Source organism: Rattus norvegicus, chromosome 3 (genome assembly GCF_036323735.1).
Source record: "Rattus norvegicus strain BN/NHsdMcwi chromosome 3, GRCr8, whole genome shotgun sequence".
In the NCBI taxonomy this organism is placed as follows: Eukaryota; Metazoa; Chordata; class Mammalia; order Rodentia; family Muridae; genus Rattus; species Rattus norvegicus.
This window is the reverse complement of record NC_086021.1, coordinates 137,674,775-137,698,363: the sequence shown is the minus strand read 5'-3', so window position 1 is coordinate 137,698,363 and position 23,589 is coordinate 137,674,775. Positions and strand designations below refer to the sequence as shown.

The window sequence follows — 23,589 nt, the reverse complement described above, 5'->3', positions numbered from 1 at the left end:
CACTGTTGATGGTAACTTAGAATACCCCATTACTGCCCAGAGACCCATAAAAGGCACACCACGCCCAAATTACCTGTGTTGAGGGTCCCAGCAAAGACCCAGCACTGGCCAAATTGGACTGGTCTGAAGCCAGATTTTTTCCAGTTCTTGAGGATCTCCACACTACCGTTCCAGGTTCTTGGGTCTACACCACCGCTGTAGTTACCGCTCCAATTCCCAGAAAGAACGCCGCTGTCGTCATTGGCATTAATCTGCACAGAAACATCCCCATGTCCCAAATGAATTAATACCATGTCATGCCTATAGGAGAAGTGTACAGAAGTCAGAACACAAGATGGGAGGTGAGGAAGCCGTGGGGCCTTGAGTGCTCCTCTCTATAATGAAAATTGTAACAAATCACTTAGAGGGGGGCCCTTATGAGTTTAGAGGTATTTTGTTTAATGGGCCATGTCTGATTGCTCCCAAATGACATCAGTTCTTTACTACAGGATGACAAGAAGCAGGAGACTCCACAGTTTGTCAGCAGCAAGACAGGACCCAGAAGTTCTATTTGCTGTGTGTGTGTGTGTGTGTGTGTGTGTGTGTGTGTGTGTGTGTGTGCATATGTGTGTGTGTGCGCATGTGTGTGTGTGTGTGTGTGTGTGTGTGCGTGCACGCATACACGTGTGTATGCCTGTCTTCTAAAATTTACTTAGAACTTTAACATATAACTTCTCAAAAAAAAAAAGGTGGAATATGGCCCTTCCTTTTTTTCTTCTTTCTGTCCATCTTTCCTCTCTTCTTCCCTTCCTCTGTCCCTGCCTCCCTTCCTTCTTTCAACCATTTGTTCATTTATTCATTCAACTTAAATATGATTCTATAAGGAGCACAAATGGGAGACAGCATTGACAGACACTGGATGAGGACTTGGGAGGCCTGAGTTCTCCTTTTCCCTTTCCTTTACAGTACTTATGGATGGAATGATATCAAAGGATGCAGTGTTGGGGTTCATCAAGCCACCTGTGGAGAGGGGGTCATAGATGAAGTAAAACAGTCTTTGAGGTCGACGACAGGTACCTAAGGATTTGTATATTTCTCTCTACTTTTGTATAGGTCTGGATTCCTCCATAATAAAAGTTATAAAAGAGACCAGGGGCTGTATCTATCTCGGTAGTTGGCTACTTGCCTAGCATGTGTGCAGCTGGGTTCAATCTTCAGCAACGCACATGCTCACATTCATCATCACACACTGCCTGGTGAGGGAGGAGGAAGAGCTCATGGCTACTCCCTGCCCCTTGTCTCCTTGGTGATCCTGGGGGTCGGTTTGTCTCCATGACCACTGCACCTTCACATTCCAATACAGACAATGTGTGCTGTAGATTCATCAGAGGTGCTCCCCCGGTCAGCGTTCAGAGTCCATAAAACTCTGCTATTTATCCCAGCTGTGCAGTGAGAGGCTAGCCCGGGACCTCGAAGACTGACTCCTCAACCTGTCAGTCTGCCCCTTCTCGCTGGAGCACCTATGAAGGTAGCAAGGTGTACGAAAGTGCACAGCAGACACAGGAAGCATCTTGGCCCAGGATGAGCCGCCAGCCCAGAGGTGAGCTCTCTATCACTTTCAGTGGTACCATGCAAGCTAGGCGTCCTTGACCAGGGAAGATGTGCAGCTCACCAGCTCCAGGGGTCATGGGTGCTCGGGGTAAGGTCACTGCTGGCTGAAAGCCGAGTACTTCAAAGCTCTTCAGAAGCCATAATTAGCTCCTGGCCTAGCCCTGCCCAAAAGGAGGGTCTGGAGAGAGCATCAGGGAGGCACGTCTGAGGAAATCAGCTCTGAGATAGCATAGATTGGCCCCAGGCTGAGTGAGTCAGCAGCTGAGGAGCCAGCTGGCTTCACGGCTGGACTCCACTACTCTATTTGCTGGCAGGAAACTTGGCTTTTTAAGTGGCCCGGATCTCCAGTTTTATTTGACCTCTGCTTCCATTGGCTACCCCTTATCAAAGCAACTCGCTTTTGAAGGTTCAGCCCAGAGCTCCCTTGCTCCATACTCTGTCCTGGATGTTTAAGGCCTTCCTGGATCTGAAGGTCTTAAGTGTCTCTGGGCCCATCTCACTTCTTTCCTGCAGGGCTCTGTTCAAGATCCTCCCCCTTCCTTTTTTTTTTTTTTTTTTTTTTTTAGAAGCCTTCCCTAATTAATCTTAGGCATCAGCGTGCCACCCAAAGTTGATTCAGATTTCTAACAAAGTAACTGGGCACCCTGGAAATAGTCCAAGGTGTGCCTAAACCATGGCCAACATAAAATGATGCTAACGATATTTCTATATTATGATTTAGTTCATGAAAGTTAGAATAAAAGAGCTCACTTTGATTTTTAGCTTTCTTTGGAGACAGGGTTCTTCTGTGAAGCCAAGACTGACTAGGTACTCATGATCGTCTGGTCTCCTCAGGCTCCCAAAAGCCACCGTAGTGACCTTTAAATTTTTAGGCAGGTAGATCTTTTTGATGGAGATAGTCTGTACACACTGAGTGCAGATTCCTCCAGGATTGTGTGTGTGTGTGTGTGTGTGTGTGTGTGTGTGTGTGTGTGTGCTGTTCTCATGTGTCTAGGTCCATGGGAATGGAAAGAAACCCTGTCCAGTAGCTCGAGACATTGTTTGACTCACAAGCACACACTGTGAGTAGGTTACATTAATCCCCTGAGTCTCTTTCTCTGACTAGAAATGAGTGGGGCTCTCTGTTCTCCTCCTGTCAAGAAACTTGAAGGTTCCATGTTACCAAGGGGGCTCACATCCCAGTCTCACTGGACACAACTCTCCTTTCCTAGGAGGCCTCATGATGGAGCAAAACTTCTCATCCTCCCTCTCACCCTATCCCTGGTAAACACCTAATGGGCGTGTTCCCATCGTCATCTAAAACAGGCCTTGCCATATGGCAGAAGGAGCTTTGAAACCAATCACGTTTGGGGTCTGGTTCTGCTTTTGCTGCTTGGTCACTACACATGTCAGTCCCTTAATTTATAGGAGTTCCACATTCTCTATTGACAAAATGGGCAAGGTTGAAGCTACCAAACCCATGAGACACAAGTGTATGGCCTGACATGCAGCCACATGATAACGCAGTGAGTGGCACTTGCTATTGTCTCCTGTTACTTACCATGGCACTCAGCACCCGGCAAACATATTTGGGATCATTTCTGCGGGCCACATCAGTCGCCGGGTCACGACGGAAATTCAGACTTCTATCCAAAATGGAGAGGCTGATGCTCAGAATATCTTCTTCAAACTGTTCGTAATGGGACCACATGTTAAAATGAAGGAAATGACCCAGTTTGTTGGAGCACAATGGTGAGGACCACTGGACATACCCAAGCCCTGTCACTCTGTGGCCTTCCGAGCTAAGAGCTATGGAGAAGCAGCCACCAACAACTAGCCTTTGCCCAGCAAGTTCACCAGATCTCTCACTCTACATGAACCAGAATTCATTCCACTAGCATGAACAGGAGACGGCATGGTACAGTCCACTCTCAGCTTTGCTGAGGACTCAGGAACGAGTCAGCCTTTCTAGTCTTAGTTTCTCTATTTGCTTAATAACAGACCAGATAAAATGTGTGGCTGAAGACATACAGAAAGCTATGTTTACAAAATAAGACACACGAGAATTGTTTCACATGCTTGCTCTCCTTGCCCTGAGTCTTTGCATTTGTTTCTTTCTTCCTAGAATGTTCTTCTTCAAGATGGCTAGCTAGCAGTCTCCCTTACCTCCTCAGGCTCACAAGCTCCTTCCCTAAAAAAGGCTTTCACAAACCATCCCACCCAAAATGCCTGCTCCCATTCTTGGGTGTGTTATGTACTTTTATACCCCTCATGTTCTCCCTCTTCACTAAGTCAACACAGAGGCTCAACTTAGAAACTTGATGTAGTCAGCTCCATAATGGAACCTGGAATGGATCCACATGCACCTGCCCAGCCACATCTGGCTATGTGGGCACCCTGGCTGCCCAAGGTACTTCATTCTAATGCTTTCATGTATGGTCTGGAAAATGAAAGGTGAAAAGGCACTCCCAATCATTTTCTAAACTGAGAAAACCAGGGAACTCTCTGGGCTCAGATGGTAATGCAAAACAAAAGCTATGGGTTTGAAAGGCCAAGAATATTCGATAATGGGGCTTCACCACAATTTTGTGTGGAATGAAAAACAGGAGCTATATTACTGTCCTGAGATTCTTTGATGGGTCTTTTAATTATTTGTGTGTTGTGGCATCAGAGATATTTTACTTTATCAATCCAGTAGAGTCCATCATGCCAACTAGACTGTGACTCCTGTGGAGCATGAGGTTTATCTGTCTGTATCTCAGTGTTCGGCTTAGGCTCTAGAACAGATGGTCAACAGATGTGTCCCAAATGAATGAACAGATAGAAGGGCAGGATGATAGGACAATCTGCTATAAGTACTGAGCATCTTGTGTCGCAGGGAGAAAACCCCAGCCTTCTTATGGTCTGTTTACCTGTCCAAAGTTCCAGCCAACCATGCCAATTCGATTTGTGCTGCCCACGTAGATGATGCCAGAATCTTCCTCAACATACTCTTGTCTTTCAGCATGGTTACTCATAAAGACATCATCCCCTGTTACACACACACACACACACACACACACACACACACACACACACACACACGGGAAGGGTGAAGGGGAGGGAGAGGGAGACAAAAAAAACAGATGCCATAGTGAACCAATGAAATCAGTCATTTTGGGCCCATCCCCCAATCTCCAGTGAAGAATGATGCCTTGGGCTATGACACTTCCAGCCCTCACTGTGGGTACTCAGCCTAGAGAGAGAAGCTAAGCTGACCTAAGAGCCTAAGGAAGAGATATTTGCACCTTCAAATAGCAGGGCACTGCCACATTGTAGACTTTTACTCTTCGGTTGTCTCTTAGAATTTATCGTGCTGTATAAAAACTCCCACAGGAGCCCCAGAAGGTAACCACACAACATACACCTAATGGGGAAGTGTTTGAGGATGGAAATGATAGTGTCACTGCCTAGAGTCACACAGCCAGGTGAGTGCGGAGTTCCTGACTAGTAGCTTTCTGCTCCTTTCACAGCCCACAGGCGTTTTCCAACCAGATCTAAGCCTGTAAGGAGCACAGGGTAACCTTCTCTCTTTTGCACACTCATTGTTTCTATCAGGGACATGTGGGAACGCAGTGCTTAGAGACCTACCTTGTTGCCATGGGTTGAAGAGCACTGTGAATGTGCCAAGTTTCACAGAGGAGACCCTGCCCTTGGAGGAGACCTCAACATTCAGTGTGTACAATCCGATGGGAGCGCTGACAGGACTGGCAATAGCAATGAACAGATTATTGCCATTGCTGGCTTTGAGCGCTGCACTCCAGCCACTTGTATTTCTCCCAGAGATGGAAAATACAGCCTTTGTCCTGGCTGACTCAGAGGGCTGGGGACCTGTGAGAGAAACAGAAAATGAAGGAAACAAAAGGAGATGGGTAGGACCTAGAAGAAACCAGGCTCTGATGTCACTGTGAATGAATGCCTCTGGGTCGGTGGTTCTCAACCTGTGGGTCCTGTGCCATCCAAGCCCATCAGAAAACACAGATGTTTACATTACAATTCCTAATAGTAGCAAAGTTACAGCTATGAAGTAGCAATGATATAATTTTATGGTTGGGGTCCACCACAACAGGAGAAACTGTATTAAGGGGTCAAAGCATTAGGAAGGGTGAGAACCACTGATCTAGGCCTTCATCCAGTAAAGCATGTCATTGTAGTGCTTGAGGTAACTAGAGGGAACATGCAGGCCACATCCTTCTTGATTTGAAGACCATAAGTCTCATGCTCCCATAGTTATCCTAAATCAAGACATAGCTCAAAGCCCAATGGCCCCTCAAGGGTAGCTCAGTAGGTATGTGTGGAGGGGGCAGAGTGAGTACCTGTGGAAACGATGAAGTTCAGATTGTCTCCAGACTCAAGACTTCGGTTGCAGAGCAGTATTACCTCCCAGGGCTGTCCTCTCCGTACAATGAAATCTTGGCTGGAGAACTTGTCTGTGTGATGTGCCCTTCGATTCATTGGCATCTGCCAGTTGATGTTTTGGACCTCTAAAGCTGTAAGACAGAAAATAGAATCTGAAGTCTTGAGGGAGAAGGAACAAGTGTGCAGCATACCAAAAAGCCATGCATGGGTATGGAGGCAGCAGGGAGCTGACCACGTAGGAGTCACAGTACGGCACAAAAGCGTCACTTCTGCATAGCAGAACGGTCACCACTTGTCCCCATTCAACCTTTCTGTATACAAATACTGCAACTCACATAATCCAGGATCACATAAATGTCCTGCCTTTCAGGTGGCCAAGCCACTCCACCAACCATTCCCTCTGCTCAGACTCTCTCCGTCCATCTTGTGACTTGTCATTAGGCCTTGAGGAGTAGGCTGAACACTCAAGGAAATATCACTCAACCAGCTAGAAGAACCATGTCACGAGAGACTGGGGAGACAGTTTGGTGGGTGAAGTACTTGTGAAACCCTGAGGACCTCGGCTCAGATCTGTAGCGTTTCCATAAACAGCTGGGTGTTGGTGCATAGCTATAGCCTGGTACTAAGGGTAGAAATAGGCAGGTCCCCAGGGCTTGCTGATGGGGCAATCTAGATGAAACAGCTTGCTCCATGTTCAGGGAAAGACCTTCCCTGGGAAATATGGTGAGGAAACATTGAGGAAGGTATCCCAACATCTACAGACAGCATGTTCCTGAGCATGCCACAGTGCTCCTGCACACACACACACACACACACACACAGGTTAAAAGAAAAGAAAGGAAAGAGAACTGGGTGTCATCAGGACTCCAACAGAACTGAGAGGAGGTGATTTCTCTGACCCCAAATGCATCTTTCCACTCTCAATCTCACCAGGGTTGATGTCTATACATTGGTGTTGGCCTTGGAGACCAGAGAGATCAGCCACAACTTTAAGAAGCCTTGATAGTGCTTGGGATTGGGGAATATTAGCAGAAGCAACTTGCGAGTGCTCCCCGGGAAGTGCTCCCTATGACAAATGTCTCAGAAGCCACCCTCCTCCACTTCTCAGATGACCGTGGAAGCAGTGGAGCGAAACTACATCAGGCTTATGGGAGATGACATAATTTATGAGACGTTTAGCTCAATCCAACCTGTTGGGAAATCTTATCCTTTCGAGTTATAGCTGGGGTGTTACATCACTCACTCCACTGCAAAACAAACTGCTCTCTGTTTTCACCGTGAAGTAGTCTTGAGCATATGACGGCACATCGCACCGTCAGAAACCATCCCCGTTTGTGTGTGTTGACAGGCTGTCCATGAGGACACATCCTCTCCATCTTTATATTCTTAGCCTAGCACTCTGCTTGACTGATTAGGCACAGAAGTGAATGAAGGGATATGTAAATAAACAAAGCAAAGCTAACATCAAAAAAGTAACTGTCTTAGAGCCAGGACAGACGGCTCGATGGTTAGAGCATCCGCTGTTCTCCCAGAGGACCCAGGTTAGAGCCCCCAAATTCACATGCGAGTAAGAAGGGTCTGTAACTCCAATTCCAGGGAATCCTAAGGCCTTCTCTGACTTCTGCAGGCACCAAACACAGGTGATGCATAGGCGTGCGTGCAGGCAACAGCCGCATGACCAAAGAGCGAAGATAGATAAACAAATACCGAAATCTGTTCTAAATGCAACTCAAAATGTAGTCCATAGAACAGGGTGAATGTGGGGTATTCAAAGTGTGTGTGTGTGTGTGTGTGTGTGTGTGTGTGTGTGTGTGTGTGTGTGAGAGAGAGAGAGAGAGAGAGAGAGAGAGAGAGAGAGAGAGACCTATTGTTTATAAAGCACTGTCAGACACGTTGGGAGTAGAAATCTGTAAAATGTATGTCGATCAGTCAAAGGTTTTTCTTAGTCAGCAAGACAAGAAAAAGACATAGTGAAGGATAGGATTGGAAGAATCCAGTTTCTTTCAACTAAAGGTACATGGGAAATGCAGACAACACAGAAGGGTTTTGTTTTGTTTGGCTATATTTTTGTAGAGGCCAGAAAGGCTTTACTGAAAATACTTGACCTTAAAAGAGAACAGAAACTGGCAGAAAGCTATATGAAGGTATACGGTGCTCAGTATACACAATCACGGGGGAGATGCAAATCAAAACTGTGAGATTATCTTACTCTGGTAGGAACCATTACTTTCCAAAATACAAAAGATAAGAAGTAATGTGAGCTGAGAGAAGAACAACCCTATGCACTGTGGTAGAAATGGAAATTATTACAATATAGCTATTATGGAAAACAGTGTAGCAGTCCTTCAAGACAATTAAAAAATGAGGGGTTGGGGATTTGGCTCAGTGTTAATGCCCTAAAAAATGGAACCGCCCTATGGTCGAACAATCCCACCAACAGTATGTATTAAAGGGAAATGAAATCTGTAAAACAAAAATCTCCAATTCTATCTTGTTTCAAAGAAAAGAAGGGCCTTACCAGGCAGTGGTGGTGCAATCCTTTGATCCCAGCACTTGGAGGCGGGGGAGGAGGCAGAGGCAGAGAGGCAGAGAGGCAGAGAGGCAGAGAGGCAGAGAGGCAGAGAGGCAGAGAGGCAGAGGCAGAGGCAGAGGCAGAGGCAGAGGCAGAGGCAGAGGCAGAGGCAGAGGCAGAGGCAGAGGCAGAGGCAGAGGCAGAGGCAGAGAGGCAGAGAGGCAGAGAGGCAGAGAGGCAGAGAGGCAGAGAGAGAGGCAGAGGCAGGTGGGTCTCTGAGTTCAAGGTCAGCCTGATCTACAGCTTCCAGGACAGCAGAAGCTACACAGAGAAACCCTTCTTGATAAAAATAAAAACAAAACAAGAACAAAAACAAAAGAGAGAAGGAGGAGGAGGAGGAAGAAGAAGAGGAGGAGGAGGAGGAGGAGGAGGAGGAGGAGGAGGAGGAGGAGGAGGAGGAGGAATTTATGAGCCAGGTGTTTTCAGACCCTCTAGCCTCTGACTTTTTTTATCCCCCAAATGATGCATGGCCAGAAGTAAAAGCTCACTTTGCTAGACCATGGACTGTTTTGGGGCAGAAAGTGTACGGCCCTCTGCCGAGGACAGGGGTAAGGATAGAAGAGTGGGGAGAGTCACATTTATGGTTGGCATCTGTTCCCATCCACAGGGGTTTTACCCCCACCCCAACCCCTGCCTCTTGGTTCTACTGACGTTTATGCACTCTGCCATAGCTGTGCCTTCCTCATTCATTCTAGAAACCAGTGGCTGTGCTTGGAAGGAATAATCGAGATGAGGCTGCACTTCAGGATGAGAGAAGGCTGTAAGGACCCGATCCCTCCCACCAGAGGTGTAGCAGACAGGTCAGCTGCAGCATGATTGTGGTGATGACAATCACTGCATTAGCTGAAGTTTGCTAGGCTTTGATGTGCTAACCATCGTCCCAAGTCTTTACATGCCTTAGCCCATTAATGCCATGAGTTGCACTCAGAGTTTTATAGGTGAAAGAGCCAAGATGTGGGGAAGCCTTGGTCATAGTTACTCCTTCCTGAGTGGGATATGGTAGGTACACAGTCATGAGAGACCTGAGGGGTATTGTGAGATCTGAAAGTCCTTCCTGAGTTGAAGGAAGACGGAAAGGTGGACTCATATGTGTCACCAGTATGCAGCGTGTCAACTGTTGACCACACAGGGAACCCATTATATATATTATATATACACCATGGATGACTCTGGCAACTGCAAACAAGTTCAGGAGACAGAGCGTCCACCTTGGTACCTAGAAATCAGCAGAGCATGGACTAAGCTGTGTGGCCCAATCAGAAATGTATATTTGGTCTCTGCCTTTTCCTGGCACAAGTCTTCTAAAACAGTTGGGATCTTGGAAAGGGTGAGTGTCTTTTTAAACTAATAAGATAACTGGTGGTTGGGAGCTTCCAACAGCCTCAGGATAGTGGCTGGTTGCCTAGGAAACCAACCATGTCCTCAGAGGGTTAGAGGCTTCAGTTATCATGACCCTGTTCTTCAGGGAAGGGAAATTGATATAATCATCAATGACTATGGTCATCATTAATCATTAATTAACTCTGTAATCAATCAAGGTTGTCTATGTAATGAAGACTTACTAAAACCAAAATATAGCTTGCTTTAATTTGTCCATAATTTGGATCAGCAGTCTTTTTCTTTACATCTGTGTGATTAACAGACTTGTGAAACCGAGCTCTTATTCCATAGGCCATAGGGCATCTAGTTAATGCTACAAGAGTGGGGCTGGCTGGTGTGGAAATTTCATTCATTTGTTAACTAGGAGCACTGTAAGCAGGCTACAAGGAAACAGCATTTCCTTTCCACCAGGATCTCTGACTCTACTGTCACTGTGTCCCCAGGTCTTCTCTTGGGAATAGGTTCCATGTAAGGCTCAGAACCCAGAAGCTACTGTAGGTAGTAAGAGGTGCTTAGGATGTACTGTCTACTCACTGACATTGTAACCTAATGAACAGGGACACTGAGTACCTAGTGGGAGGAAACGTGTTCTTGGAGGGCAGTCTTTGGGGACAGTGAATGAACAGGATCCATCTGCCTTGTCGTCCCTGAGAGAGCTGCACAAGAAGGCTCACTGGCTGCCATTCTCGGACCCTGTCCCACCCATGAACCTCTGAATCAGGAACTCCTGTTTGTGGGTAGCAGGGGCCTTTGGCTATGCCCAGATCATTGCTCCTAACAGAGCATGTTGTCTACTTTGCCAGAAGAGTAAGAAGGGAAAGGGGGCACAAGGCCCTGGGTTCGGTCCCCAGCTCTGAAAAAAGGAAAAAAAAATGAAGGGAAAGGGGAAAAAGTGTCCGCCATCTTGGGGTCTCCTCAGGTTGAAAGCTCACGAATGTGTTTTCATCTCAGAGGTGTTTTCTATTGCCTGCTTGGGTGAAAGGAAGAGGTGAAGGGAGAGTCTCCTTGGCCTGCAATGGACTCAAGTCACACACTTAAACATTGTCAGGAGGAAAGGGAAAGACTAGGGGTATAGCTTGATTTAGGCAGGAGACTAGAATGCTCAAAGCCCTGGGTTTGAGTTCCTGGGGGAAAAGAGGGGGAAAGAACACCGAGAAACGACTCATTTGCTTTCTAAGCTTCTCCCTGCACAAAGATGGGGAAGTCTGCAAGCAAATGCCCCTGATGTCTCACTGCAGACCATTTCCCCATCCCACCCTAGGATGACTCTTTGTATCAGTGTCAGGATGAAGACATATCTCAGTAAATACCAGCATCACCAGCATTTCTGATGGAGAGACTGCTAAATTCTATCCCGAAGTTCACTTGTTTCCCCCTTTCCTATAACAAAACCTGCATTTTAATAGGCTGTGCATCTCACAGGTTCCCGTCAGGGGACGCACATAAACCATGTCTAGCCAGTGGTTTATAGGCCAGAACTTCCAATGAGTCTTTTAAAATTGCAGTGACATAGGATAAAAATTAACATCTTACGCATTTTAAGTACACTTCAGTATGTTTAGTATATTTGTATGTTGTGTGAACTCTACCTAGTTTCCATCATTGCCACTCCTCCCTAGAGTCTTCTGACCTCCGGTCTGTTTCCTGCCTCTACAGTTTTGTCTGTTCTGGATGATCTGGTAAAAACGGAACCACACAGTACTGGTTCTTGACGTCTGCCTCGTTTTGCTTGGTACAATATTTCCAAGGCTCGTTCATGCTGTCGAATGCACAACTTATTCTCCTATGGACGAACCATATTCCACTACACAAATACACCCTACATTTTATCTTTTACTCAGCTGGTAGACATGGGTTGTTTCTATATTCTGGCTGTTATGAAAAGGGCTTTTATGAAGCATGTATTTCTCTGAGTTGCTGTATTCAATTCTTTTGAAGATCTTTGGTTCTGAGATAAGCCTCGCTATGTAGCCCAGGAGTGCCCTGAATATGTGACCCTATTCTATCTCCACACACTTGGAACACGCCCAAGCTTGCTGGAACTTTTGATCCTCCTGCCTCAGCCTCCCAGCACTGAGATGACATCACCTCATCATTACATCACGCCCAGCTAGGAAACCTTTGTGGCAGCAGTTGGCAAATGTGCTTGGCCTATTTTCCTCCTCTTTCTTCTATCCTGCTGTCTCGGGTGTAAAGTGATGTGGATGGGGCTTGCAATATCCACCTCAGATTCCACAGGGGCCATGTGTGGCAGTAAGTCGTGGGGCTGGTCAGAGCTTGTGTTCTGAGAACTATGTAGTTCCCTTCCCTTTCCGGATCTACCTACATTCAGATCTATTGTGTAAAGAGGAAATGAACATCTCTGGATCTACCTACATTCAGATCTATTGTGTAAAGAGGAAATGAACAGCTGGGTGGCTTTTGTTTTCTGGTTGGTTGTCTCTTGGGGAATCACTGTCATTTACAAGTAATCCTACTTCTATGATCCTGTGATTATAGCTCTCACCCATCTCTTCTGGGGCTCACATTTGGCAGGGCAGTGTAAGAAGATGTCAGACTGTGACAGGAGATTACCATCGGCTAAACATGCCCTTATCAGGCCAGCTCTATAAAGAAATTGCTGGCAGCAGACATCTGAGGATGTCTTGGTTGCTAAGTGTTGGGCTGAGAAAGGAGCTAGCGGGGCACCAAGATGGCAGGCCTTACACATGGGGAGCTGGTCTCCTACACACACCAGTCTGATTCTATTCTTATTATGTCTTCCTTAGGCAAAGATGCATTCTTATATTACAGGTTTCCAGACTTAATTAATGCTAATGGAAATTATACTTCACTTATTTTTTATGTGTACAAGTGATTTCCTTTTATGTATGTCAGTGTACTACACGCATGCCTGGTACCCTCAGAGGCCAGAAAAGGTCATCAGACTCCCTGGAACTGGAATTATGGAAGGCTGGGACACCATGCAAGTGTTTGGAACTGAGCCTGGGTCCTCTGCAAGAACAACTATTGAGCGAGCTCCACAGTCCCAACTAATGGAAAATCTAAAAGTCATTTAGCTGAGAGGATTTCAGGATAGGGACCACACTACGAAGCATATTTTGGTGTTCCCTGACATTGATTTGTAACTAGATACCACAATGCACATACTCTTGACATTTTCTCCATTACACCAACTTACAGCACATGCTGGTTGTCTAAACTGATGTCACAATCTGAAATGGATTGGAATGGACATCTTGAAAAATGGTGACGTAATTCAATATAATTCCCATATCTCACTTCAGAAAACCAGATTCCCCGCCCCAACTCCAAAATGGCAGAAGGGACCCTACTGAAAGCACAGTGTAGCTTAGAAGCAGAGCTTGGCTTAGTAGCCAGGTCTCGGATCCAAGCCACGGAAGCAGGAGTCATTCCCCAGGCCACTCCCTCAGGCTCCAGGCCCTGGCCAGCCACTCCTTGGATCCCAGGACTCACTGCCAGACACACTCTCCTTTCTCTCTTTCCAGTCGGTATCAATTGCTTTTAGCCTCTCTCCACAGTAAGACACCTCCAAACTGGGTGCTTTACACACTGCGACATTTCCTGGCACTGAAGGCCAGGATCTGTCAGTCAGCAGGCCTCAAGGCCAGGATCTGTCAGCAGGCCGGGGAAGGGTCTGGCAAAGTTCCTGGGGTAAAACCTTGGATAGGTAGAGAGGCCTTGGGTTAGGCCTTCAATGTCTCTGAACTGTGGGTGTCTCAACATACAAAGGGAGTGGTGAGACCTCAACATCTGCCTCTTCTAAGGTCAGGAAGGCTGTAGCTCCTTCTGTGCCAAGCACGGAGCACCACACTTGCATCCTTTAAACTCATAAAAGCCTACGGCGTTATACCAATTTACAATGGGGGTGGGGGTGTTGTGAGTTCAGCGGGGTGAACTCATTGCTCCAATATCACAAGCTCAGACAGAACCTAGACCCAAGGCCAAGATGGAATCCAATTTTCCTTGACAAAAATCTGACTCCAAGCTGCTCGCTTCAGCCAACTACTGTGGTGTTGTAGAAGCCATTAACCACAGCCTGCTCTGTGCCCTGGGTATCATGCTGACAGGTTAGAGGTGAAGGACTTCACATGCTTCCTTTCTAAAGAGTGAGCTTGTCATCTCTCCTGCTGGGGTGGGGGTGGGGGGTGGTGCTTCAAGCCTTGACACACGGGGGAGTCACCAGGAGAGTGATGTCTTGAGCCAAGAGTTTCCCCAACCAATCAAATCAGGATCGGGATTAGGAACACCTTTGGCCTTTAAAAGCGACTTTACTGCTGATTCCAAATGTGTAGCTGGGGCAGAGAACAGGTACCTTAGGCTATGCTTCAGTTCATATGTGTGAAAGATCCTTCACACGAATGACTTGTGTGGCTGCTCTATGGGGTAGGAGTGGAGGGAGAGAAGCTACCATCATCTCCCAAGGGAGAGGGGCTCAGCATACGCAATGCAGTCTCCTTTGGAAGCCATCTTTCCACCCAAGAGACCCAATCTTGTTTCCTTTCCTCCTAAGTGATACAGAGAGAATCTCCAAATTCCAACATACACCCCAGCCTAGCATGTGGGCCCCAAGGAGGGGAATGGCTGCCCCACATGCACACCACAGCCCTGCAGGGTAGAGGCAGCATAGGAAGCCATTAGAGGTGAATTCAAAGAGTGTGTGAACCCAAGCAAACCTGGGAACTCATGAAAGGAAGATGAGGAAGGAGGCTGGGGTGACTTGTGCTAATAGAAGAGGTCCTCTGGAAATCACCTGGGAACAGAAAATGGATTTTATCCCACGGGGGCTTCTCCTTTTTTAAAACACAGACTGTCTTTTTAAAAAAAAAAACTCTTTGATGATTCTATATATGGAAACAATGTTTGCACCCTAACACCTACCCCTTCCTCATCAGGCTTTCTTAAGATCCTAAGGTAAGGAGGAAACAGGCGCAGTAAAAAAAAAAAAAAAACCCAAAAAACCAAAAACTCCCAAGTGCTACTAAGTCATGCTAATGCACACTCTTAGGTGAGTATAATCCACGTCAGAGCTGAGGAAACAGACTCACAGGGTAGAGTACCCCTAAGATCACTAGGGACAGGGCTGAAAGCCAATTGCTTCCACAGCCCTGCTCTTGGATATAATCCTAAATGGTAGATACAGCTTGAGCAGCACAAAGTGGGCACATGCTAAGGGAGGTGACAGAGGCCATTGAGCCAGGGCTGTGTGTGTGTGTGTGTGTGTGTGTGTGTGTGTGTGTGTGTCTAATCTGGTCTTCGATGCAAACAACAGGTGGGGCTGAAGTCTCAAGATATGGAGCTCAGAGAGATGATCTTCTTTTTGGGGAGCCTGGATACTCTTGTGGTCTGAGGAATTGAAATAAGGATAGGAAAGGACCTTGGCAGGTTGTAGGTGTATACAAAGAAGTCAGGAACCCAGGAGAAGTTCCCAGCTCTTCCCTGCAAGAAAGCAGCCGAAGTCCAAGCTCAAGAAAGAGGTCTGGTGGCTCACCTGCTGGGAGTCATTTTTGAGCTCAGATCTGGACACAGAGCCTAGTGGAAAGGCACCCTGGTACTGGGGATTTGGTTCATTTTTGCTACCAACTTGCTGTTTGACCTTCCTAAGGCTCTTCCTGTACCCGGTCCCCAGCCTCTTCCTGGCAGAAGAGAGATGTACTGGATGACAACTTCCAACCCCTTTTGGCGAAGTTGTAAGACCCCCGAGAACTTCTTTTTAGCATCTCAGCCGTGCTTGTATTCGTGAGAGGGACTGGATGGTACCATGAGCATCCCCTGCCCAGTCCTCATCTGGGGCCCATATCCACCTTCTGTGTCTGGATTGGTACTCTGTGCTCCTAACCACCATTCACCACACTTTACAGGTTTGACTCATGCTTTGTTTGGGTTTGGCATTGCTGGCATCAAGGTCCAAGGCCAATCACCATGATAGGCAGTAATTAGCAGGGCCCAAATCCTCGACAGTAACCACGGAGTCAAAAAACCTGCACTTCTTGTTCCTTTTCAGTCGCCTTCCCTGGTGCTGTTCCTAGGGACAGTCGGGAACGTGTGACATGCTTGCCACGTCTGCTCCTGGGCCTTCACACAGCCAGTGAAGCCAGGGAGGCTGCCCCAGTGTTTGAGGATCTGTAGTTTACTTAGGAACACGCCAGCGGCTTCTCAGCACTCATCTTCCACATGTCTCTCTCTCACCCTGTGAAAGTTGCTTTCCTTTGTCCCTGCTACTGACAGCCAGGAAAAGTGTACTAAGAAACCCAGAGTGCCATCTGACTTGACTTTATAGGTAGCAACGAATAAGTACCAATAAAGACAAAAGCTTGTCCTGAAGGGGAATGTGTTGAACATCCTACCCACATGCCATCCATTCCAGTCACGTTCCGCCACTGAAATCTGCCAGCAGAACCCAGCAGGTACTCTAGAATAGAGATGCCCCTGAACAGAACCCCAAAACAGAGTCCCCAAGACACACAACTGTCCCGACTGGCTGCTCTGCCAGGCAGGCCCAGAAGGTAGAATGGGTTTCCCGAGAGGACCTGCTGGAGAGACACCACACTCACCACTCATGTTCGGCTTCTTCTGCCTTTCCTGGGGCTCCTCTGGGAATGACAGAGATGATGTGGGGAGACAGGCGCCAAGGACTGCCTTACCATTTATAGAAGCCTCTCCTACACACCCCAATTAGAATTCTAATGAGGTGGGCGAGGCACCAAGTCATTCCTGTAGTGCCTGTAGACGTTTCACTTACAACACACCCGCCACCCAATGGATGGTCACCGTGCTTATGCAAGATGGGCTGGCAAAGAAGAAAGGAGATGAAAGAAAGTTGGTTTGTTCTTGGGATTTCTTGTTTCATTTACAAAGGTAAGTGGCTTCCTGGAGCCCCAGCATTTAGGAAACTTATCCCAAACTCATGTCAGGAAGACTTTTGTGACAAGGGCATGTCTAGAACTTAGGACAGTCCTTTCTCTCTGTGCACATATATTATTAGGGCTAACTGCCTCCACACGCCACAGTTCATGTGCCCAGGGAGAAGGTAATAGAAAGTTCATCCGGAGGGGCTGGCAGCCCTAAGTTCTAGGTCCTGGGTCATCCTTCACATCTGAAACTTGGAAGCTTTTGTTTAGGTTTGAGGATAAGCATTCCCACACTCTCAGCTCACAAGGATGGGGGATTTAATTCAATATGATTATTTAAGTGGAAAGCGAATGCATGTGCCTCACCATGGACTACACCAAAGATCTTGAAATCAGATGGCGGTTAGAATCCAGGTGAGGGGGACCACAGTCTTTTTTCACGAAGCACTAGAAATGGCCACTGACTTTCCAGCCGTATGCTCTCTCCAGAAGTGTAGGAGGAGTCATTGACCTGTTTTTTGGCTCCAACATTAAAGGGAAGATTAAGGGCTGGTGTGGTGGCTCAGTGGTTAGGAACCTTTTCTACTCTTCCAGAAGACCAGTTTTGTTCCCATCACCTATATCAAGTGGCTCACAGTCACCTCCAGGTGTAGCTTGCTGCACAACCAGAATTACAGTTCTTGAGAAGCTGAGACAGGAGGATCATAAGGTATAGGCTAGCTTGGGAAAAGGAGATAGGGATAAAGCATGGTGCTAGGGCATCTGCACAGAGGGCCTGACTTCCATCTCTAGCAATGCAATAACAAACAAACAAACAAATCAACCAACCAACCAGCCAATCAATCAATCAATCAATAAATGTATTGAGGGTTTAAGATAGACCGCACTATGCTGTAATTGTCTGCTTAATAGGACCCCACCCGTAGACTGAGCTCCTTGGAGATACAGGCTGTATGTTACTAATTTTCTTCCCCAAACCTAGATGAGTACCTGACAGTGGTGAGAACACAAACTTGTTTGAATAAGAGTTAAAACATTATTTTTTATTAGCATGTGTGTCATATGCACGCATGGAGGCATGTATGCTGGAGTGAGTGTGTGGAGATCCGAAGACAACTCTGGGGTGTCTGTCCTCTCCCTCTGCCTTGTGGAGGAGGGTCTCTCTTGTTTCTGTTGTGTTGCTGTTCTGGGCTAGGTGGTCCTCAAGGTTCTGGTAATTCTCTTGTCTCTGCCTCCTATGCCCCTCGGGTTGCTGATGTGTGCCGCCATGTCCAGCCTTTTATGTGGGTTCCGGGGATCAATTCTGGGTGCCAGGCTTGTGTGCCAAGTGCTCTTATCTACTGAGCCATCTCACTGGCTCCTGCTTGAATACATGAATGAATGAATGAATGAATGAATGAATGAATGAACGGACGACTAAGAGGGCGATAACAACTTCCATCTTGTGGTTCCTGTGGCCATTGCCTTCACAAGTGTTACCTTCTTCTGCCCTCACATACGTACACAGCGTAGGCTCTATTGCTGCTATATCATGAAGGGGACAAACAGATGAACGTGAGGCCATGCAACTGTGGGCCTGGGACCCAAATTTAAATGACTCCAGATCTGGTCTGCTCAGTCATCACTTCCTAGATGATGAGGAAGCTTGGCCTTCTCAGAGTCCTGATGGCTTGGGGAGAGGTAGCTTGCTTGGCACCTATTTCTTAGGCAGTCAAGAAGAGAGCAGAGGTTTCAGAGGTATCTGGCAAAGAGCCCCGAATCTCATGTGGAGGTTTGAGGGTGGCTGTGGCCCATGCTGTTCCATCAGCTGTGGCTCTGAGGAAGGCCTTAGTTATGCAGGATCCATCCTACCAGGAGCCTTGGAAGTTGCTGTGTGACCCAAATGTGATGAACGAGTGTGGAATCACTCCTTGTACTCTCGAGTGTGGAACAAAGAGAAGGAAGAGCTTACCCATTAGTGTTACTATTTCTGTGGGCCTGAGTGCCAGGGGCAATTGGACGCTGGGCATTCCTTTGAGTAATAAGACAAAGTAACCGGAAGAGAGGACAAGCAGGTGGCACTGCCCTTGGGGAAGAGCCTGAGGTCATACAGACCCGGGTCCATATTCTGGTTTTGTCAGGTCAGCTCATCATTCGGAGCTTCCGTTTCCTTGTGTGTAAAACTGAGGCAGAACTGTTGTGAGAATTAAAGGAGCTGTAAAGAGCTTAATTAGCACGACCTCTGGGTGCAAGTAGTCAGGGCTCAGATTACTAGGGTTATTGTTATCCTTAAAGAATGGCACAGTTCTCAGTGCCACAAATTTTGCAAGGGGACCCACAAGTGTCTACACTAATGCCTGGTCATGTAGTCTTCCCACAGACCAGCCTTTATCCCAGTGTGGTAGATAAATATAGACACTGGACTCAGAAGACCCGGATGCAAATCTAGGCACTAGAGCTTGCTTGCTGTGTGGCCTTGGCTGTTTACTTTCACACTGACCTCTGCTTCCTGACCACAAATCCTGCTGAGCTGCAGGGACACCCAGAACCACTGTTTAGTCAGTGCTAGAAATACTTCCTGAGACATCGCTCGGGCCAGTTTCCCTTGTCCCCTTCCCTGCTGCCCATCCAGGCTGGCCAGCCTGTTAACTCCCCAGAGGCCAGGTACAGCAGGGAGTCTGCCTGAGCCTAATGCTGGCTGTGGGAGGATTGCATCATGGCCACTGCCACAGCCCCAACCTGCAGGCAAACTCTAATTGCTGGCTTTGTCACAACTTCAGCTAAATGATTTTCAGTTCATAGTTGAGTCAGACAGCTATACACAGGATGAAATTCCTGCTTGGCCACACTCTGCAGCCCAGACACCAGGTAAGATGGAGCACGCAAGCGGAGGCTTTTAAAACGAGAAGCCCATTGATCATTTGCCTTTTTTTCTCCCTCTCATTAAGGGATTTAGGATGCTGAAGATTTCACAACACAGAAAGCACCGGCTCTGAGAAGTTGTTCAGCCCAGATACATCTCCAGCACAAACCCACGCCTAAAGCTCAGGGAATATCATAGTGGACAGAAGGACTTGAACAGCCAAGAAGACCTGGACATACAACAGGAGAGTGGCACCCACGAAATCTCAGTAATATGATTGTCTAAACAAGACCTGAACAATGGCACCAGATGACATAAATGAAGGAACTTTTAGGGACCTCACCCCTAGAAGAGCCATAGGCAAGTTATGACTGATGAGAAGGAGAATTAGTTTTCCCCAGGGATGTGCCCACTAATTGATTAGCTAATACTGGGTTGTTAAACCTAAACATATGTACACACACACACACACACACACACACACACACACACACACTTGTGTATGTGCACATATACATAAGCACACACACACACACACACACACACACACACACACACACACACACAAAAACTCACCACTATTCCTGATGTCAGATTGTGTGCTAAGAGTTCCACATCTGTTAACTTCTAAAGCTTCTTAGGGAGCACTAATCCATTTCACAGCTAAGAAACTTAGCTTACAGGAGCTAATAACAGTCTTGATAAGATGATGTGGACCCACCAGGATCTACCTGACCCAGGTCCTTCCATTCAGTGTAGCCTGGACCTTAGGAAAGCCCCCACTTGGGTCTTCTACCCCTAGACAGTTGTTACTGATTGGTGGCTGCGTTAGTAATCTAGGGCTGAACAGGAAGGTAGGGACTCATGGGATCTAATGCCAGATCTAACATCAACTTCAATGTTTGTACCCCCACTTTCCTACTCTTGCCCAAACACGATTAAACAAAACCTTGTAAGAAGAGTAGGTATCTGATGATCCCTTCTAAATTATCTATGTGCATTTCTTTGACTGTAAACTGCAGGTGGCACAGTGAATTCTAGCTAAGTGATGTACTTCCTTGAACAGTCAGACAAGAAGCAACAGAAAATCTTGAAGATGATAAACTCATAGCCAAAGGGGTTCATATCACTTGTAGTCATCTTCCAGAAAGAGTGATAGATACTGATGATGGCAATAGGTGAGGTCAGCTTATTAAAGAGGATGTGTTTCAGACAAACCAGGAAGGAGAAGATCAAGGGGAGCCACCAGCAGTGACAGACAGTCTTCATTCCATGGGCTGCCCACACATGGCTTTGTGTGGTGCACACAGTGCTTGGAGTCAGTAGGGAAGGCTAGCCTCCACTTTTAGTCCCAGTGGTCACCCTAAGTTCTCAGACATAGAAGAGAAATCAGTGGGTCTCAACCCACTACGAGACTGTTGGAAAGATTGGCGTCTGCCAAACGCTCTTGGTCATTCATGAGCAGGGTCAGGAAAAAACAATGCAGAGAAGAGACTACAACCCACCATCTGGCTCCTGATGGCACACCTGCAGCCATGTTGTAGCCAGAGAGGACATTAGGAAGTGACGGTGGCAAAGGCTTTTGGAGGATGTAACTTCTCGGGAAGAAAACAGACCAGAGGCCATGAAGCTCAGCTTTTTATTCTTCTGATAATGGACCAAGGCCTACAGACAAATGCTTGGCCTAAGATCTCCAAATGGAGACTTGAACTGTAGAGAGTGCAGGTCTCTTCCTTCCCTTCTGAGATTCCTTTTCACCCTCAGGCTGGTGCACCTGGGACCTCCAACTGGGAGAATCATTTCTGCTAGCCAGTTTAGTCATTTCCTGCTTTTCAGTTGAGAAACTCCCTCAATGCCTTAAATGTAGTCTGACGAGGCACATTTTAATTAAATTCATTCTTTGACACCGTCGTGCATGTATGTGAAGCAATCCGATGGCCCTCACCCCACCTTCTCTTAGCTCTTTCCGGCCCTCTCCACCTCCTCCCACCTTCCTCCAACTCACTGCCCCGAAGTTGTATCTCCTTGTTTTGTTCTGTAACCCAGAGTTTAACTGAGGCAGTCGGTGTGACTATGGATTTGGAGTGATCCAATTTGATATATCTTCAGCAAATAGAGAAAAAAATTTAAAGTCTAGAATTTGTGTAACCAAATGCAAAATGTTTCATATTCCCTGTTGTTTTGCTGTGTCGACAATTCATATGCACACATTATGGATACAGGAGAAACGTGTCTTCTTCTGAGGGAGGATTAGTGAAGTAGGGTCCTGCCTTTACTGCCATGATGATTCACTGCTGGAGAGGCAAGTAGACCAAGGAGAACGTAATTATACAACTGGAATCAGTGAGGTTTGCCTACTAAAAAATGTGGTAAAGATTCGCAAGAAAGCGAACATTTCACTGTGGCATAAAAGATAATAGAAACTGGAAGAAAGAGCATTCTCATTAACGTAAAGGGAGGATGAAGTCAGAGTGCATCCACAGAACGACATCTGGAAAGTACCCAGCAGCCTCAGCCACTTTCCAGACCGACTCTCCAATAGCACTGAATCTTAGGCAGCTTCTGAAATAAGGAGCCATGCAAAGGGCCCAACCTCTGTTCTTCTGTTCTCTTCACACACATAGAAGCTAATTCCCCAGCTGTGCCACTTTTGGGTGCCCACCTGAAGAAATCAAGGTTAGTACACAGCAGAGACATCTATCTGCCCACTCATGTTCATTCAGCCTATTCGCAAAGCCCAGTCACAGAAGCAGCCTCAGCGCCTGTTTCTAGATGAATGGGCAAAGCCGAGGTGATGTATGAGTTTTAGTTAGCCATAAGTAGGACCGAGATTATGCTATTTGCAAGAGAACAGATGGAAAAACATGTTAAGTGGAATAAGGCAGAGTCCAAAAGTCAACACAGCATATTTTTTCTCATATGCAGAATCTAGATTAAAAAAATACAAGTAGAAGGAGGTCTATTTGGAGGAAGGACCGAGAACTGGGAGGAGGACAGAGAGGGCAAAAAGAAACATGATCAAAGTACATTGTGTGCATATGCGAAAATGTCATTCTCGTCAATATTTGCTACTAATTTCTTTAAAGGATTTGGCACTAAAGAAGTTCTGTCAGTGAATTTGGTGCTAGGAACTGTACTTGCCTTGCTAGACAAGTTCTCTACCACTGAGCTGATTCCCAAGATAGCACATTAATTTATGGTTGGGAAATCTATTGTCTGTTGGCTGCATTTAACTGGGAGTTTTGGTCTTCATCAGATTAATCTAAACTAAAGGTTTCTTACTTCTCTGGAGCAAAGTGGGGATTCCCGGGCAGCATATTTAGGTCCTAGTTTTGTGCATCAGTAAAGAGAGCCATAAAATAAGAGAGTCGTAAACTTTAAAGGGCGAAGGCATGTCTGGCATAATGTAGGACCTCATGGCAGGGCGCTAATAACTTTAAACCAAAGACATGATGTGTGTGTGAGGAAGGTTACCATCTTGTCTACCAGAAGACAGACTAGATGACAGGAAGTCGAGACTGCTTGGAGAAATAGCTTTGTTCACCCCTCTGACATAAAATTGTCTAGAAAATCCAAACAAGGCTTACTCCTCACAGTACAGCAATATTTGTGAGGACCCAAGAGAGGAAACAGAGTTATTAATTTAAGTCAATTACAACTCAGAATAAATAATCTTCTGTCTTCTTCCAGCAAGCCCCCAGCACTCCACTTCTCTTGATTTTTTCCCCAGCATGTTCTTTGGCTCAGATTCTGTGTCCTCAGCATTTTGGATAAAATAGAAGCCTTGCATTCTGGAGATTTGGAGATTAGGTCTAGTCAAGGCCGATTCTCTCTAACACACTTGGAGACCTTGAGAGATGCAGGGTTCTGTTTAAAGTGGGAGGTGCCAACCTTTTCCTCGGCTAATATATTATCTCATCTTCTATAAACCCATCAGCAACATCTCTCATTAGACA

General features: G+C 46.6%; 1 protein-coding gene and 1 long non-coding RNA gene across 2 annotated transcripts in view; one reads left to right on the top strand and one right to left on the bottom strand.

Annotated features, from left to right (window-relative positions):
* Positions 1-16,555, bottom strand: part of Tgm3 (transglutaminase 3) — a 35,411-nt gene extending 18,856 nt beyond the window's left edge. The window contains exons 1-6 of the mRNA NM_001108959.1: positions 16,495-16,555; positions 5,925-6,098; positions 5,200-5,439; positions 4,482-4,600; positions 3,131-3,259; positions 74-251 (exon numbers count right to left, since the gene is read on the bottom strand). Of these exons, the coding sequence (NP_001102429.1) occupies positions 74-251; positions 3,131-3,259; positions 4,482-4,600; positions 5,200-5,439; positions 5,925-6,098; positions 16,495-16,501 (847 nt within the window). The 5' untranslated portion in view covers positions 16,502-16,555. The remainder of the gene's footprint in view (positions 1-73; positions 252-3,130; positions 3,260-4,481; positions 4,601-5,199; positions 5,440-5,924; positions 6,099-16,494) is intronic.
* LOC134486444 (uncharacterized) lies at positions 1,343-21,535 on the top strand. The gene is made up of 2 exons (XR_010065390.1): positions 1,343-1,579; positions 19,719-21,535. It is a non-coding gene; the product is annotated as an uncharacterized LOC134486444 (long non-coding RNA).
* Positions 21,536-23,589: the final 2,054 nt, after the last annotated feature.